This window comes from Pelodiscus sinensis, chromosome 11 (assembly GCF_049634645.1).
Source record: "Pelodiscus sinensis isolate JC-2024 chromosome 11, ASM4963464v1, whole genome shotgun sequence".
NCBI classification, from domain to species: domain Eukaryota; kingdom Metazoa; phylum Chordata; order Testudines; family Trionychidae; genus Pelodiscus; species Pelodiscus sinensis.
This window is the reverse complement of record NC_134721.1, coordinates 39,820,940-39,835,177: the sequence shown is the minus strand read 5'-3', so window position 1 is coordinate 39,835,177 and position 14,238 is coordinate 39,820,940. Positions and strand designations below refer to the sequence as shown.

The 14,238-nt window shown below is 39.3% G+C and overlaps 1 protein-coding gene across 8 annotated transcripts in view; it reads right to left on the bottom strand.

Moving 5' to 3' along the window:
• Nucleotides 1–14,238, bottom strand: part of PFKFB4 (6-phosphofructo-2-kinase/fructose-2,6-biphosphatase 4) — a 134,805-nt gene that overhangs the window by 70,459 nt on the left and 50,108 nt on the right. For 7 of the 8 annotated variants that reach the window (XM_075939355.1, XM_075939362.1, XM_075939354.1 and 4 more), the window contains exons 2-6: nt 11,641–11,757; nt 6,087–6,183; nt 3,375–3,441; nt 711–785; nt 88–144 (exon numbers count right to left, since the gene is read on the bottom strand). In XM_075939355.1, coding sequence (XP_075795470.1) covers nt 88–144; nt 711–785; nt 3,375–3,441; nt 6,087–6,183; nt 11,641–11,757 — 413 coding nt within the window. Of the gene's footprint in view, nt 1–87; nt 145–710; nt 786–3,374; nt 3,442–6,086; nt 6,184–11,640; nt 11,758–12,838; nt 12,870–14,238 lie in introns of those variants that run through there. The other variant, XM_075939358.1, reaches the window with a different exon arrangement.

Genomic DNA, 14,238 nt, shown 5'->3' with positions numbered 1-14,238 from the left:
GAAAAAGCCATCTTCATAATATGGCTGATTTTAGAGAAGCAACAATAACTCCTATCTTCAATTTAAGAAAACCTTCCTATAACTCACCACGATGTTTGCAGCAATGACCTCCGGATCTACGCATACTGATTCAACAAAGAATGTCTATAATCCAAACAGGAAATCACATGTGAAGTAAGAGGGAAGAAAGAAGAGACATTAAAACTGCTCCAGTAATTGACACAAACACAGATTCCATCAGTTCATGTACCCATCTTTGGTACATGCCGAATGCCAAAAATTCCTATGCTCAAATATAAAACTTCTTATCTGTACAAAACTCTAACCAAGACAGAAATTCTCTCTCCATGTATCAAAGTTACTAAGGAAGACAGTGATAGAACCTTGATCAGAATCAGAACTAGACTAATGACAACCATGTTTGATACAGTTATTGCTACCTGAATAGCATGGCAAGCAACAGTCTACAGGAGCCATAACATAAAAGAGGCCTACTGATTAATTTCAATAGGGTGCAAACAGCATGAGTCTCAGGGAAAAAACCCTCACCTTTCTAAACTTGTCAGGAAAAATGTGCTAGATCTCAATTGGCTAACACCATTTAAAAACTTAGCCGGTGTGAGCACAATTCTGATCAGAAAGTGACTAGAGCATAAGTCAAAACGAACAAATCCAGAGTCATATTCCAAACATCTTAGTTATTGACTCACCTTGTAGCCATTGTCCTCACCAAATCTGAAGATTGTTTCTCTGCGTTCTCGTGTTGTGTTAGTAGCATCAAAAACCTAAGACAAATGACAGAGAAAAACATATCAGAATAGCGTTAAAATATTGCCACATACTATACTGACAAAAGTATCAAACTATCAATAAAAGTTTCCATGTCCTTTAACCTAAAAAACAACAAACAAAATCTCATAAACTCCTAGGAATGAACCATTTGCAGAAGCAATGGCAAAAATGACCATAAGAATTCTGAACAAATAAATTAATATTGGGTTCAGAGCCTACTTTTCTGAAGCATTTTCACTTGTCCTAGCAGTATGCATCAATGAAAATATCAAGTTTCATTTTTACAGTGGTCTCCATTTTCAAAAAGTAAATGCCCCACAGAGAAAGACAAACTAGTTCAGTACTCCTGATTATTAAAGCTAGAATTTTCAAACTCACCTAATTTAACACACCAAACTTTTAGAAAATAAAAGTCTCAATAGTATTCACTTCAAGAACAAACATGATGAGCATGATCTCATGAGATCCTGTTTTGCTCTTTTGTTATTACGCCATGTACCTCCCAGACATTTAAATAGCTGCATATAGTCAAACTCGTCAGACCAGTACAAAAGAGATAAACTTATTGGATTTCTCTATAGAAGTTTTTCAGCTGTCAAAAGCTTTCAGAAACTAGATAAAATGGGAAAGCCTCCATAATAGTATGTGATTATCCACATAAAAATGGAGAAGCATGAGCTAATGAGAGAGTCTGACTATAATAAATGGCAAGAATTATACTTCATTTATAGTGACTTTAGAAGTCATTCATAATATTCCTATTCATAAGCAGAATGTACAAAGTGAACACTGTTGGGCAATAACTGCACATATCTGGGGCATATTGCAAAATGGGACTAGATGCAAATATTTTCAGCCACAAATTCTATTATGCAAACTTTCGTGTTAGTTAAAATATCTATGAAATGAGCTGCATTTTGCAATGTATTTTTATTTTTAAAATTGAGCATAAAAATAAAAAGAATCCTTTAAATAACATGTCTTTATTTTTCAATACTCCAAATAATAGGAAAAAATTTAGCTCTAATGTTTTATTTTACTGATCTGTCTTAGGTGTCTAAACACTAAGAAATAAAGAGATATCTGCACTACTATGAGCTCACAGACAGATTGAGTTTTGAAATAAATGCATATTTTACACCGAGATCCTTATATATTCTAATAGAAAAACTTCTTTGGCAGGTAACTATACACCTTATTGTATATAAACAAGCACTATATTAGTCAAAACATTAAAATGTACAGTAAGGTGTAATGATCTAAACAGATAGCAAGAGTGCTACATAACTTATAAATCATACCCAAGAATTGTAGGTTTTCCTAATAGTGAAACAGGCATTCATTTCTTCATAAGCTGACATTTAAATAGTACATAAGATATAAAATGTTCTTTTGAGTCTGACAGTATGGCTTAACCTTACAACAAAATGCTAGTTTGACTAACTCACTGAATGCTGAGTAACAGCTTCACATGTCAACAGATTCTCAAAAACAGAGTTCAAGTTGTGCAAAAAACTTAACCCTCCAGAGGAAACAGAATTAAAATGACATTTGATGAACAGCTGTTTTCAATCTTGACACTAGATGAGCAGAGATTCTAACAGCCAAATTTTGCACTGAAGATGCAAATCTCAAAAAATAAGCCAATTAAGTTATAAACTTAGCAGAAAGAAACGGCATGTGTGTGTGTGTGCGCGCACATTTGAAAGTAGTTTTTCATTAACAGTTATATGGCATTGCAATGGGAGTTTGCAGCAAAAATGCCAGCAAAATTTAAAACACTGATGTACTGCCACCAGCGTTGCACATTTGTCAACCCATTCATTGTGCCCCACTGGATTTTATTTTCACCAGGGAAGAAAATGTTCAGCAGGTTAAACATAATTTTGTTCTACTACTTCTCCCAGACATTTTTAGAGATTCAACAACACTAGTATAAAGACACTTCTTTAGGAGAATTTTAAAAACATTTTAAACGTTGATTTAAACATTGGAGTAGGATACCAAATGGCTCTGGATGCATCTATATTACAATTCAATAGGATATCTTACCATAGGTACACAGGCATTTCCCTCAGCACTAGCACAGACTGGTAGCATTAGACATCATCCAGACATTTCTAAGGGCTGTTTCAGGTTTTAATTATAAAAATATCATGTTTTCCTTCACATGACAACCACTGCAGTAGCAACATAAATCCAGTTTCCATTTACAAAGAAAACTTAAGGCTAGGGATGTTAAAATGCGTTTACTTAACCGCTGAAATGGTTACACATGGGACTCCCCATGAACCAGCTCCCGCCTGCCTCCCACCTCCACACTGCTGCCTCTGTATCAAAGGCAGAAGCATGGAGGAGGGGTGGGAGACAGGTGATTCCCACTTACCTCCCCCTGCGGCTTCCTCTGGTACCATGAAGGCTCATCAGTTAAATGTTTTCACAGTTACATTTTCTCACTGCTACTTAACACACATAATGAAATGATTGTGGATGGAATATGATTATGTATAAACCAGTACAGGTTGATCATTTTGCAGAGACCACACCCCAAAACTTTGCCTTCAAAAAGGCAGAAAACTTACAGCCACATGCCCATTTTCTTCACTGAGGTACTGTTGGACATCATTCAGCGCTGCTAAGGCACACTGTCTTAAAGGGAAAAAGACATATGCTAGTTTAATTTAATCATCCATAATTGCGCTTAGAACTACATAGCTCTTTGCTTTCGAAGTGCTGCAGAAACATTGGTCATACATCAATATATTCGATCTATTCTATACTATCTCCACAATACAGGTGGGGAAATAGGTAGAAAGGTCAACTGACTCACCCAAGGCCATAGATCACGGCCACACAGCGTTGGACGAAAACAAAAGCAGGCCTTTTAACACTGCCCAGGTCAGCAGGTAACATTCTGAATGTTCTACTGCCTAGTGTACAACCCTAGCTCAGTGTTCACAGATCCATAATATAAATACTCTTTTTAAAATGCCACTAAAAATGAATGTCCAGTCCCATTCCCCTCCCGCCCCCGCCCCCCGTTCCCCGAACACTTATCCATGGGTGATTGACTCTTAACTTGTTTTTCTAGTAAGATGACATGGCTGCTCAGTGTTTTGAACTGTGGCCTCATTTTCTTAAGTTAAAATGAATAACTGTTGCAGATATATGCTTCAAGATATTTCTCAGTAGTCTACGTGTTTTGGACATCTATGCTGGGATTTCTTATGTTTTTTTTCTATTGTCTTCAGCATGTCCGATTCATTTTGTCTTAAATGCAGTGTGTATTCATTTTAATGTAAATTAGCATGACCAAAGCCATCAGTACAAAACTAAATTACAAATGAAACTACGCAATATTTAGAGAGCTGAAAAAAAACAAAGAAAACCTTGCCATTTTGATTTAAAATGGACAAACATTCAGACCAATTTCCTTCCATTCAATTATTTAACCAGATCTAGTAATAATCTCAAAGTGAAATAATATTTTCAATGCCTAAATAATCCTGTTGATAATGTCTGTTAAATTGTCCATTTCACAAAGAGTAGTAATCTACTAGGAAATGGCATATGTTACATGGATCATCAGATAGCAACAATTTTTGCTACCAGCCAAAATGACATATAATAGCTACCAAACAGGCTGGATTTGAACCACATCTGGATCAATATCCTACAATGGGTTTTAGTGATATTGCTATTCTTTAAGTTCTGGAATGAAATTCCACCAAGTGAAAGCTATATTCTGTGCTTTGGGTAAAAACTTGTCTTAAAAGAAAAAAAAATGTTGTTTTCATTACAACTTATTTTTGCATACATTTCTACATACACAGCTACTTAATAGGGTTTGGAAGTTAAGATGAATCAATCACTCCTACAATAACTGACTCTCAGCCAAAAAGGCTGATCTGATCACATAGCTTATCGACTATTGTAATTCCAGCCATATAGTCTAAAACCATCATGGAAACACACAAAGCCTGAATTTGATCTATAAGTAAAAGATCAATGAAATGCACCGTCTATCTCATGCCACGACCATACAGCAGGTTCTTCTGCAAACTGCCCTGTTCCTGGTATTAGAATATTGCTCATTGCAAGAGAAATACAAAATTATGAACTGAAGGTTTCAGTGATAAGAAAAGAAAGATACACATTTCAGAGAGAGACTTTGGTTCGCTCTTCTCATGCTGCCCACCTGCCTCCCTCATCTCTGCTTCTGCGATACAGAAACCCTCCCTGCACTCCATACCAGTGGTTCTCTCAGCATGAGCAGCAGCCTTCCCTCCTCGCAGTTTGGAGGCATTCCATCTGCTTTCTTTGCCCACAGTATTCACCGCTGGTGCTTCACTCCCTATGCCTAATTCCCAAGCACAACAAACAGAAAGCTAATCGGTGCAATTCACCAGTAGATTTTTACTGCACACACAAAGTACAAAGCAGTTCTCAAACTGTCAGACGGAGACAGAGCAGCTCCAACTCACCTGAACCACTAATTGGAACATATTCAAAATTAGGGCTATCAAGCTATTACAAATTCATCAAATAATCCTCATTTCTCACCACTAAAAACAGCTTCTCTCCACCCTCTTTGGAAACCCCCTCTCCCTTCATGTGGCTGAAGGCTGCTATTAGATCCCCCCCTCACTCTTCTCTTCTGCAGACTGACTAAGCCCAAATCCCTCAGCCTCTCCTCAAAAATCATGTGCTCCAGCCCCCTAATCATTTTTGTTGCCCTCCACTGGATCCTCTCCAATGCGTCCACGTCCCTTCTATAGTGGGGGAAATAAAAGGGGAATAATCACTTACCTAGATCTGCTGGCAATGTTCCTCCTAATGCACCCTAACATACCATTAGCCTACTTGGCTACAAGAGCACATTGTTGACTCATATCCAGCTTCTCATCCACTATAATCCCCAGGTCTTTTTCGGCAGAACGGCTGCTTAACCAATTGGTTCTCAGCCTGTAACCGTGCTTGAGATTCTTTCATCCCAAGTACAAGACATTGCACTTGACCTTATTAAACCTCAGATTTCAATTGGCCCAATCCTCCAATTTGTCTGGGTCACTCTTGAGCCTCTCCCTGCCCTCCAGCGTATCTACCTCTCCCCCTAGCTTAGTGTCATCCATGAACTTGCTCTAAGGTTTCACTTCTTTGCTATCTGATGCCATAGCCCTACAGAGGTCTCCGGGACATACAAAATCAAAATTTACAGCATTTTGAATAGAAAATTATAACAAACCATTAGAATTAAACAGGCATTCTGTAAAGCTAAAAATATTCCAACTTACTTTCTTATTTTCAAGCCCTCTTCATTGTCTGGCAAGAAGAACTCAAAGGATTTGTATGTTTTTACCAAATCTCGACGGTACTGACCAACATTAAATTCTGTGGAAAAGAGTCACTATTAATTGGGCATCTTTAAAAATCAAATTCAATGACAATTCGGAAACAAATTCATCTCCAGGAACAGATCAGTCTGGTTTATATCAGGACAACAAAGCTAGTTATACTTCTCATTTCAGTAAAGAAAAGCCTTGTGGTTGAAGAACAGGACTGAGTGTGAGAAAATATAGGTTCTATTTAACAGTGTAGTGTACACCTTTGGGCAAATCACTTCTTTCTGTGCCTCAGTTTCTCCACCTTTAAAGTGGGGTAAGTTGCTTCCTTCCTCACAGAGATGCGAGTTAATTTATATTATTGTAAGCACTTTACAGATAGTTTTTTCCTTCCACAAATTGTTTTCATGAAACTGTATTTCTATAGCACCTAATCACAGAACCAGAATGGACCTCAAGAGGTCACAGCAGGCCCAAGCACGGTCTATATCATACCTGATAGATGTCTGTCTAACCTGCTCTTCAATATCTTCAGTGATGGAGATTCCACAACCCCCGTAGGCAATATATTCCAGTGTTTAACAACCCAGACAGTCATGAAATTTTTCCTAATGTCCAACCTAAACCTCCCTTGCTGCAATTTAATATCCAAAGACTAATTATCACATAAAGAGAAAAGTGTTATATGTGGAATTAGCCATCTTAGATTTTAGCTAAATACACCTTACATTCTCTCCATCTTCTCCCCCCCCATCCCCCCCCATGAACTGAAAGTAGTAATAGGCATCCTGAAAAACATACCATGTATTAAAAACTCAGAGAGAGGTACAAAGTACAATGCATTTATTGCACATGTATTGAATAAAATGTATCACTAATCAAAGGTGAACTGTCTTGTGTCTGGACAAAGGTCTATGCCAGCAGCAGCATCACGGCACAGGTGATCAAAGTAAGCAGTAACTTTGCAAACAAGATAATGGAATTGTACCATTATTAAGTTCATAAAATAGAGATCCAAGTACAGTAACAAATGTTTAACTTCTTTTGTGTTTATGGTTTTCTTTGCTTGAGAATATTGTTTAAACTAACCTGGATTGAACATTCTGTATGAGGAACTACTGACAAAGACCATTCCTGAAGAATCTGTACTTGCCAGTCTTCATTTCCAGAAGACAAAGAATTAGGAGAAATTAATTACTGAGCTGATGTTCAGATTGTCCTGACAACAGCATAAAAATGTGCACTGAAAAGGGATACAAACTATGAAATTAATAGTAGTTTAATCCTTGGCAAAACATACAGCTGAATTTGAACAGTCATTGCAATAAATTATCTAGTATGGTCGATGAAAACTTTAGTAACCAACTGCATGGCATCAAGACACTTTCCACACAAACTAGTCATGATGCCACCATGAAACATTTAAGAACCAAAAAGAAGAATATTCTGATGAGGGAAAAGAACGGTTAGAAACAGGCCGCTTCTTCATGTCCAAGCCCTTTAAAATGCAGAACTACCAAAAATAGTTTAGCAAGATCAGCAATACATGAAATTTTCTAAAAGAAAAAAAACGATTATATTTTACTTCTCCCTTTTCCTTATGATTAGTATTTACTTAAGACATAAATCTCACTGAAGCAACCCAATTTAGTTTCACACCTTGTGCTCCAACTGTGATACACAATTTGGGATTATCCAAAGAAGCCTAATGAAATTTCACTGAAATTCAATTGAATATGAGCACTCAGCAACCTTGGGCTACTTGGATTTGATTTGATCAGAAAGAATTAGAGAAGGTATCTTTAAATAATTCTCATTATGGGATCCTCCGGCTACTTGTCTCAATGTTCTTAGACTCTACGTGAGAAGATGCCACCCACCTAGCCTCTGGATTTTTGATAATCTAATAACTTTAATACCTACATCAAAGGCTTTAAAATCTTACTATACTGGGTACATTCTGCTATTTTTCAATGATATTAAGAAACCTCAGGGTGAAAAGCATACAAGGCCAGACATTTATTACACAAAAGATCATCTACGTTAACCTGTGACAAATAGACAATGCATTATCTATCTTCTCTAGGGGTTCTCAAATGTCATTTCACTACAACCCCATTCTCACAACAAAAATCACTACATGACTTCAGGAGGTGGGACCAAAGCATAAGCTAACCCAAGTCCCACACCCCAGGTGCGAGGAGAGGGCAAAGCCCAAAATATGTGCGCTGCAGATTGGAGGGGGGGGGCTATAACCTGAGCTCCACCATTAAGGACGGAAGCTGTTGGGTTTCAGCTTTTGCTCCAGGTGGTGGAGTTTAGGCTTTGGCATCAGGCCCCAGCAAGTCTAAACACCAGCCCTGGTGATTCCATGAAAATGGGGTGAGGACGCTCAACTCGATTACAGGACCGGTATTTTAAACTGATTCAGCTGTGATGAAATTGCCTTCATGATTACCACATAACAAGGTGTTCACCCTAAAGCTAAAGATTAAATGCAAGATGTGTTTTGCAGCAGCGGCAGAGAGGACTACACTACAGGCCTATGACTGTAAACCCCTAGCAGCCACAAGCCGGACAACCCTCACTGACCAGCTAAGGCAGGAGTTAGAGACAGCAGTTGAACCGTGCAAAGTACAAGGTTTATACTAGAGTGTATACAGAGGGGAGTGCACCTTCCTGAGCATCTAGCTCGTTTTACAATTTAATTTTTTAGAAAACAAATATCTAAATTTACAGATCAGTTACCTAAGACAGTCTGTGGAGTTTTTACCCCAACACAAGCCAATTGTCCCTGCTTACTGCAACTGGAATCAACAGGTGCTTAGCACCCACTGCCAGCCAAGCTCCCCGCATCCCTAAGCCCCAATCAACCTCGCCTGCGCACCGCAGAAGAGCTGTGTGCAGGAGGCGCTGGGAAGGGGAAAGTGCAGGGCAATGTTGCCTACCCTCCACAATTTTCCTGGGCTTTTCTGGAATTACAGATTAATCTTTAATCTAATATTATGTCATGCAATGAAACCTCCAGGAACACATCCAACCAAAACTCGCAACCCTAGCCAAGACAAGCTTGGGAAAGGGGGCGAGAAAGGAAAGGCAAGGTAGGAGCTTGAGGAAAGGGTGAACTGGGGGTAGAGCTGGGGCTGAGCCAGAACTGAGCAGCCGCTGGAAGCCAGTGCCTGTGGATGAGCCCCACAATCTACTCCCCCAAGTCTGGGACAATACATAAGACAGTGCTCTTGTCCAACACAGGATTTTTGGTTCTCAAAGTTGAATGTCCAGCATTTACCTCTTTGAGCTCAATAACCATCCCACTGTGGAGTGTGGTAAGGCAGCAGAGGAATTCAGGCTACTGAAATAGCTTGCTGAGCGACATTTAGCTTAGATACCTTTTAAAAAAAAAAAAGTTTCTTTTAAAAAGTCAGTGAAGTGGTGAAATGGCTAATGTGCCCATCCTCTGAACAGGCGATGTCACCGGGGCGCTGTTCCATTGCCTTCCAAGCTCTTTTTTCTTTATGTGCAAGTTTTGACTCTCAGGAAGACATACTAAGGGGATGTTAATTTTGGTTAGAAGAAGCTGCAGGGGGAGCAATGGGGAGGGATGGGGAGACAGAGAGAGAGAGAGAGAGAGAAAAAGTTGCATGAGCAGGAGAGTTTGCTCTCTGCCTTGGGCTCTGATTAGGAACAATTCTTGACAAGAGCTTCTCTCTTAAAACTAGACAATAGTGCTGGTCTGAGATACCTGTAAGAAGGCAATGGCCTGCATAAAAGAGGACAATGGACATTAGAACTGACAATATTTTGGAGATATATATATATATATATATATATATATATATATATATATATATATGCCCCACTATAAGAATACTAAGCTTCTATCAACCACCAGTTTCAGCTGAAGAAGTGGGTTGTACCGATGAAAGCTCATGATACCATCTACATTTTTTGTTAGTCTCTTAGGCAGGGCTACTCAACATGTGACCTACGGTGCAGTTTGGATTGATGCAGGGCTCAACACGCAGTCCACAGGTGGGATCCTTTGAACGTGGCCTCCCCTGGGAACACGCTCCACAACAGCAAGTCAATAGAATGGTCTTCTGTTGATATGCATTTTAGTACTTAAATTCCTGGACTGTCATTGCTCATTAAAAGTGCAAATCGTTGGAAATTGGGTAAATATTGCATTTTATTAATATCAGCAGAACTGACTTATATGAGGCCTGCATATTGTGCAGTCTTGCATTAATCTTTGTATTTGTGTGCATCAGTGTGAACAGCTATTTGCATACATATTTGCATATATATGCAACCATGCTTAAGTTGTGGCCCTCGGCATGTTCTGTGATGATCACTGTGGCCCCCGGGTCTTCCAAAGTTGAGTAGCCCTGCTCTAAGGTGCTGTAGGATTATTCACTGTTTAAGTTTTTATCAACCACCAATAAGCCACATGCCCTCTCCATAATCATCTACCTGATGCAAATAATGTTTGATTTTTATTTATAAATAATAATGTTTAAAGCTCCATTCTAAACTAAATAGGAAGGTTGAGACAAAGTCAAATGGCAGTCTACATACAGCCCGGAACACGTTTTCCATATTTCTCCTTCAAAAGTAGTTAAGAATTTGATCTCAACATACGCAGTCAGCAATTTGACCTTTCACATTCACTATATTGTTTTACTGCATGACATGTATTTATCTACAGTATTTATATTGCCCTCATTACTGTAGTAACATACTGAGTCTTCACATTTAGTGATGTATTTATCCTCTCAAACTTCTGTGAGGCAGGGAAGTACTATTATTCCATTGTGCAGATGGAGATACAAGGCACAATATATGGCAGAGGAAGATACTGAATCCAGATCTCCCAAGTGCCAGGCTAGCCCGACGAACCATTTGTGTGCAATCTAAATGCAGGTGCAAAATCCACAAAAGTTGGTTAAATCTTCCACACCTTAAATATTTAGTCATCTCTAAAGATTAATAATTTGAGGAGTGGGCAGGAACTCTGACTTTATTTTTACCTACTGCCCTTTATCAGGGCTCTTAAAGTGCTTTATCAACGTTATCGAATGAGCAACAGCGAGCAGATACCATTGCACCCATTTTACATAATAAGGATAAAGACTAGCTTAGAGCAGTTAAGAGATTTATTTGCTCAAAGGTCACAAAGAGAGACAATGATAAAATTAGGAATTGGTTCCAGGAGTGCTAATTCAGACCCATCCAGTAAACAAGATCTCTTCTCAGATACCAAACTAGTCAGACAACTGTACAAAGCAATACGCAGAAGATAAACACAGGGAGTTTGTTCAGGACTCTATAGAAAAAGAGAAGAAATGATCAGACGAGATATACGATGTAGAGTGAAATTTAAGTGGAAAGAAAGTATACACTGACAAAAGAACATTGACAAGAGTGTTGGAAGAAATAGAGAAGCACAAAAGCCCTAACAAATCCCAAGAGAAACCTCGTGATGTAAACGAAAACAGAACAGAACCTTTTGTAGGCACTCCAATCCAGTTTAAGTAGCGCGTCAATTTCTTGGAGATGTAAGTTTTCCCTCTGGCTGGGAGGCCCACCATGACAATCAGCGTAGGGCAATTGGTCATACAGACTGAAAGAGAGAAAAAGAAAATGATGTTTACAATTAACATGATGCCAAGCAAAAGCTCAACAGCAGGAAATTAAGGAGCATAAGCCTCTAGGAAGTGGCTGGTCAGGCAGGTCATGCACTTTGTGTTATTCCATTACAGCATTCCATTTGCACTACTTCCCAAGTGTTCCTGAGCAAGTGCAGTGCAACTGAACTGTGTTCTACTTTGTGCACAGCTTTAGCAGTGAGAGTCAGTGGGAAAAGTGCGACTCTGGACATTTATCATTGCTATTTGAATAACAAACAGGAAACTTACACATCTGACACCAAATAGCCAGAAGCTTATAAAAACAAGCACACCAAGAAAGGTATTGTGTATTCAACTTGCCAAATCATTCTCCTACGACCAAGCAACACACGTTGCCACAGAGCCACAAGTTACAACACAACTGAGAGAAACATAAATGTAATTTTCATCAGGATAGCAAATGTGACTACGTGGAACAGCATTGTTTGTACCAACTAGGTACTCCCTAGCAAATTTTTGGTTTTAGATTCCATACAAATTTTAGAAAAGGAAAAAAAAATAGGTTCCCCACAATAAAGAAAAATCAGGATTGTCTAGTCTTTTAAAGCAATAGCAAGCATAAATGAGTTAATACCTCTGAAGACTGAGAAAAACCAAGAAATGTTTTTATTTCCTATTTCTTGCACTATTTCACAATAAATGTGCTCATGCTTTGCCAATATTTTGACATCAGATCAGAATATTTAACAAGTGATCTTGTGAAATTTAAGACCATAAATTTAAGTTTACACACTGCCTAAAAATGTTTCACTTACATATATGAAACTGTTCCTCTCCTTCCATATACCTAAAACATATTAATAATTAATGAGGAGTAACGTTAGTTTGAACCAAGGGGTTTGATTCAAACTAACCAGAGTGCACTTCTTGGTTCGAATCAGCTGGTGAGCGGAATAGCGCGTGGGTGAGATTATGCTAATGAAGCGTGGGATATTTAAATCCCCACTTCATTAGCAATTTCAGTCGGCTACATTTGAGTCCCTAGTTCGAACTAGGGAGCAAGTATAGACGTACCCTCAGGGAGCCTCATGGCTCAGCTGGGTTGGGGGGCGGCCTCTCAGCTGGGCATGGACAGCAGCAGGGGGGCCAGAAATGACCTCTCCTGCTTCAGCAAAATCCCTCATCTAGGGCCAGTCAGGTCCCGAGGGAGCCAGACCAGGGAGGTCCAATCTGTATTTGGTATTTAAATGAACTTTTATGGTCAGCACTCAGCAGAAGTATTAATTAGGGTATCACCCAAACCACACCGAATACAAGAAGTTTCCATTAACTTCAATGGGCTTTATATAAAGCCCTTAGTCTCTGAAATTAAAGTACTCTTTAATTCAGACAGGCCCATACCATCCTCTAACTAGAATACACAACCCCAGAGGGGAGAAAATAACCTCTCCCAAATAAGATGGTTCTACATATTACGTCCCATCCTGTCCTATATTTTGTCACATTTAACTACCTGTGCATCAGTGCTTTGTAAACTCACATTGTCTTCAAGACCAAAGAACAGAGAAGCAGTAACCGTAGCCTGATTCTCCTCCAACAATACACAGTAGCTGCATCTCTAAGTGCTTAGAAAAGCAAATGAAAATTAGGAGTGCCCTGCAGGTTAGAAGATAAGCCAGGTATGCAGCAAATTTTATAAAATTGTACATACACTGGTGCTGCTTCAGTTTGTGTATGTTAATCCAGCCCAGCACTTCTGACGACTTACTTTGTCTTTGAAGCCTTCCATTTTCATTACCAGGACATTAAGTAAGAGGGTTACACTATACTGCTCTTTGACCCACCTTGTGCCCTCTCCCTTACACATAACAGCTGCTCTAACCACAATTGTCTCCAGTCAGCACAAATAACCAGAAAACTTCACTTAGCCTCATCTGTGTCTCTGATTATCACCTACTCTCCTCCCACCTTTCCCTCCCTTTGTCACCAAAATTCTTGTGTGCACTGTTCATGCCTCCTGCTGAGGCGTATTTTCGCTCCTGTCTAGTCCTTTTGCCCTTCTTATTTCATCAAAAGGCTCCTGATCAAAGTGACTAACAACCTAGTAAGGGGAGGAAGCCCTGCTCTGCCCTGTTCTAGAGCCATATGCATCCTTTACAGATGCTTGTGGTCATTCTCCTTCATGCCTCCGCTTCTCTCATCGCTTTACTGATCACTCTCCCTGCTCCCAAATCTGTGGAAGCCTTTCGGTGTATTCATCTGCCTGTTCTCTTTCATATCACGTTCAATTATCACCTCTGTGTGGGGGATTCCTAATTCATCTCTGCTTTCCAACTGGTTTTACATTTCCAACTCTTGCCAGATATCTCCTGGACACCCAACACCCATCCTTGCTTTCAATCCTCTCCTCTCTGCCAGCCTTGGCTAATCCAGGATCCTTCTGGAACCAGCCTTGTAATCTTGCTCAGATTTTT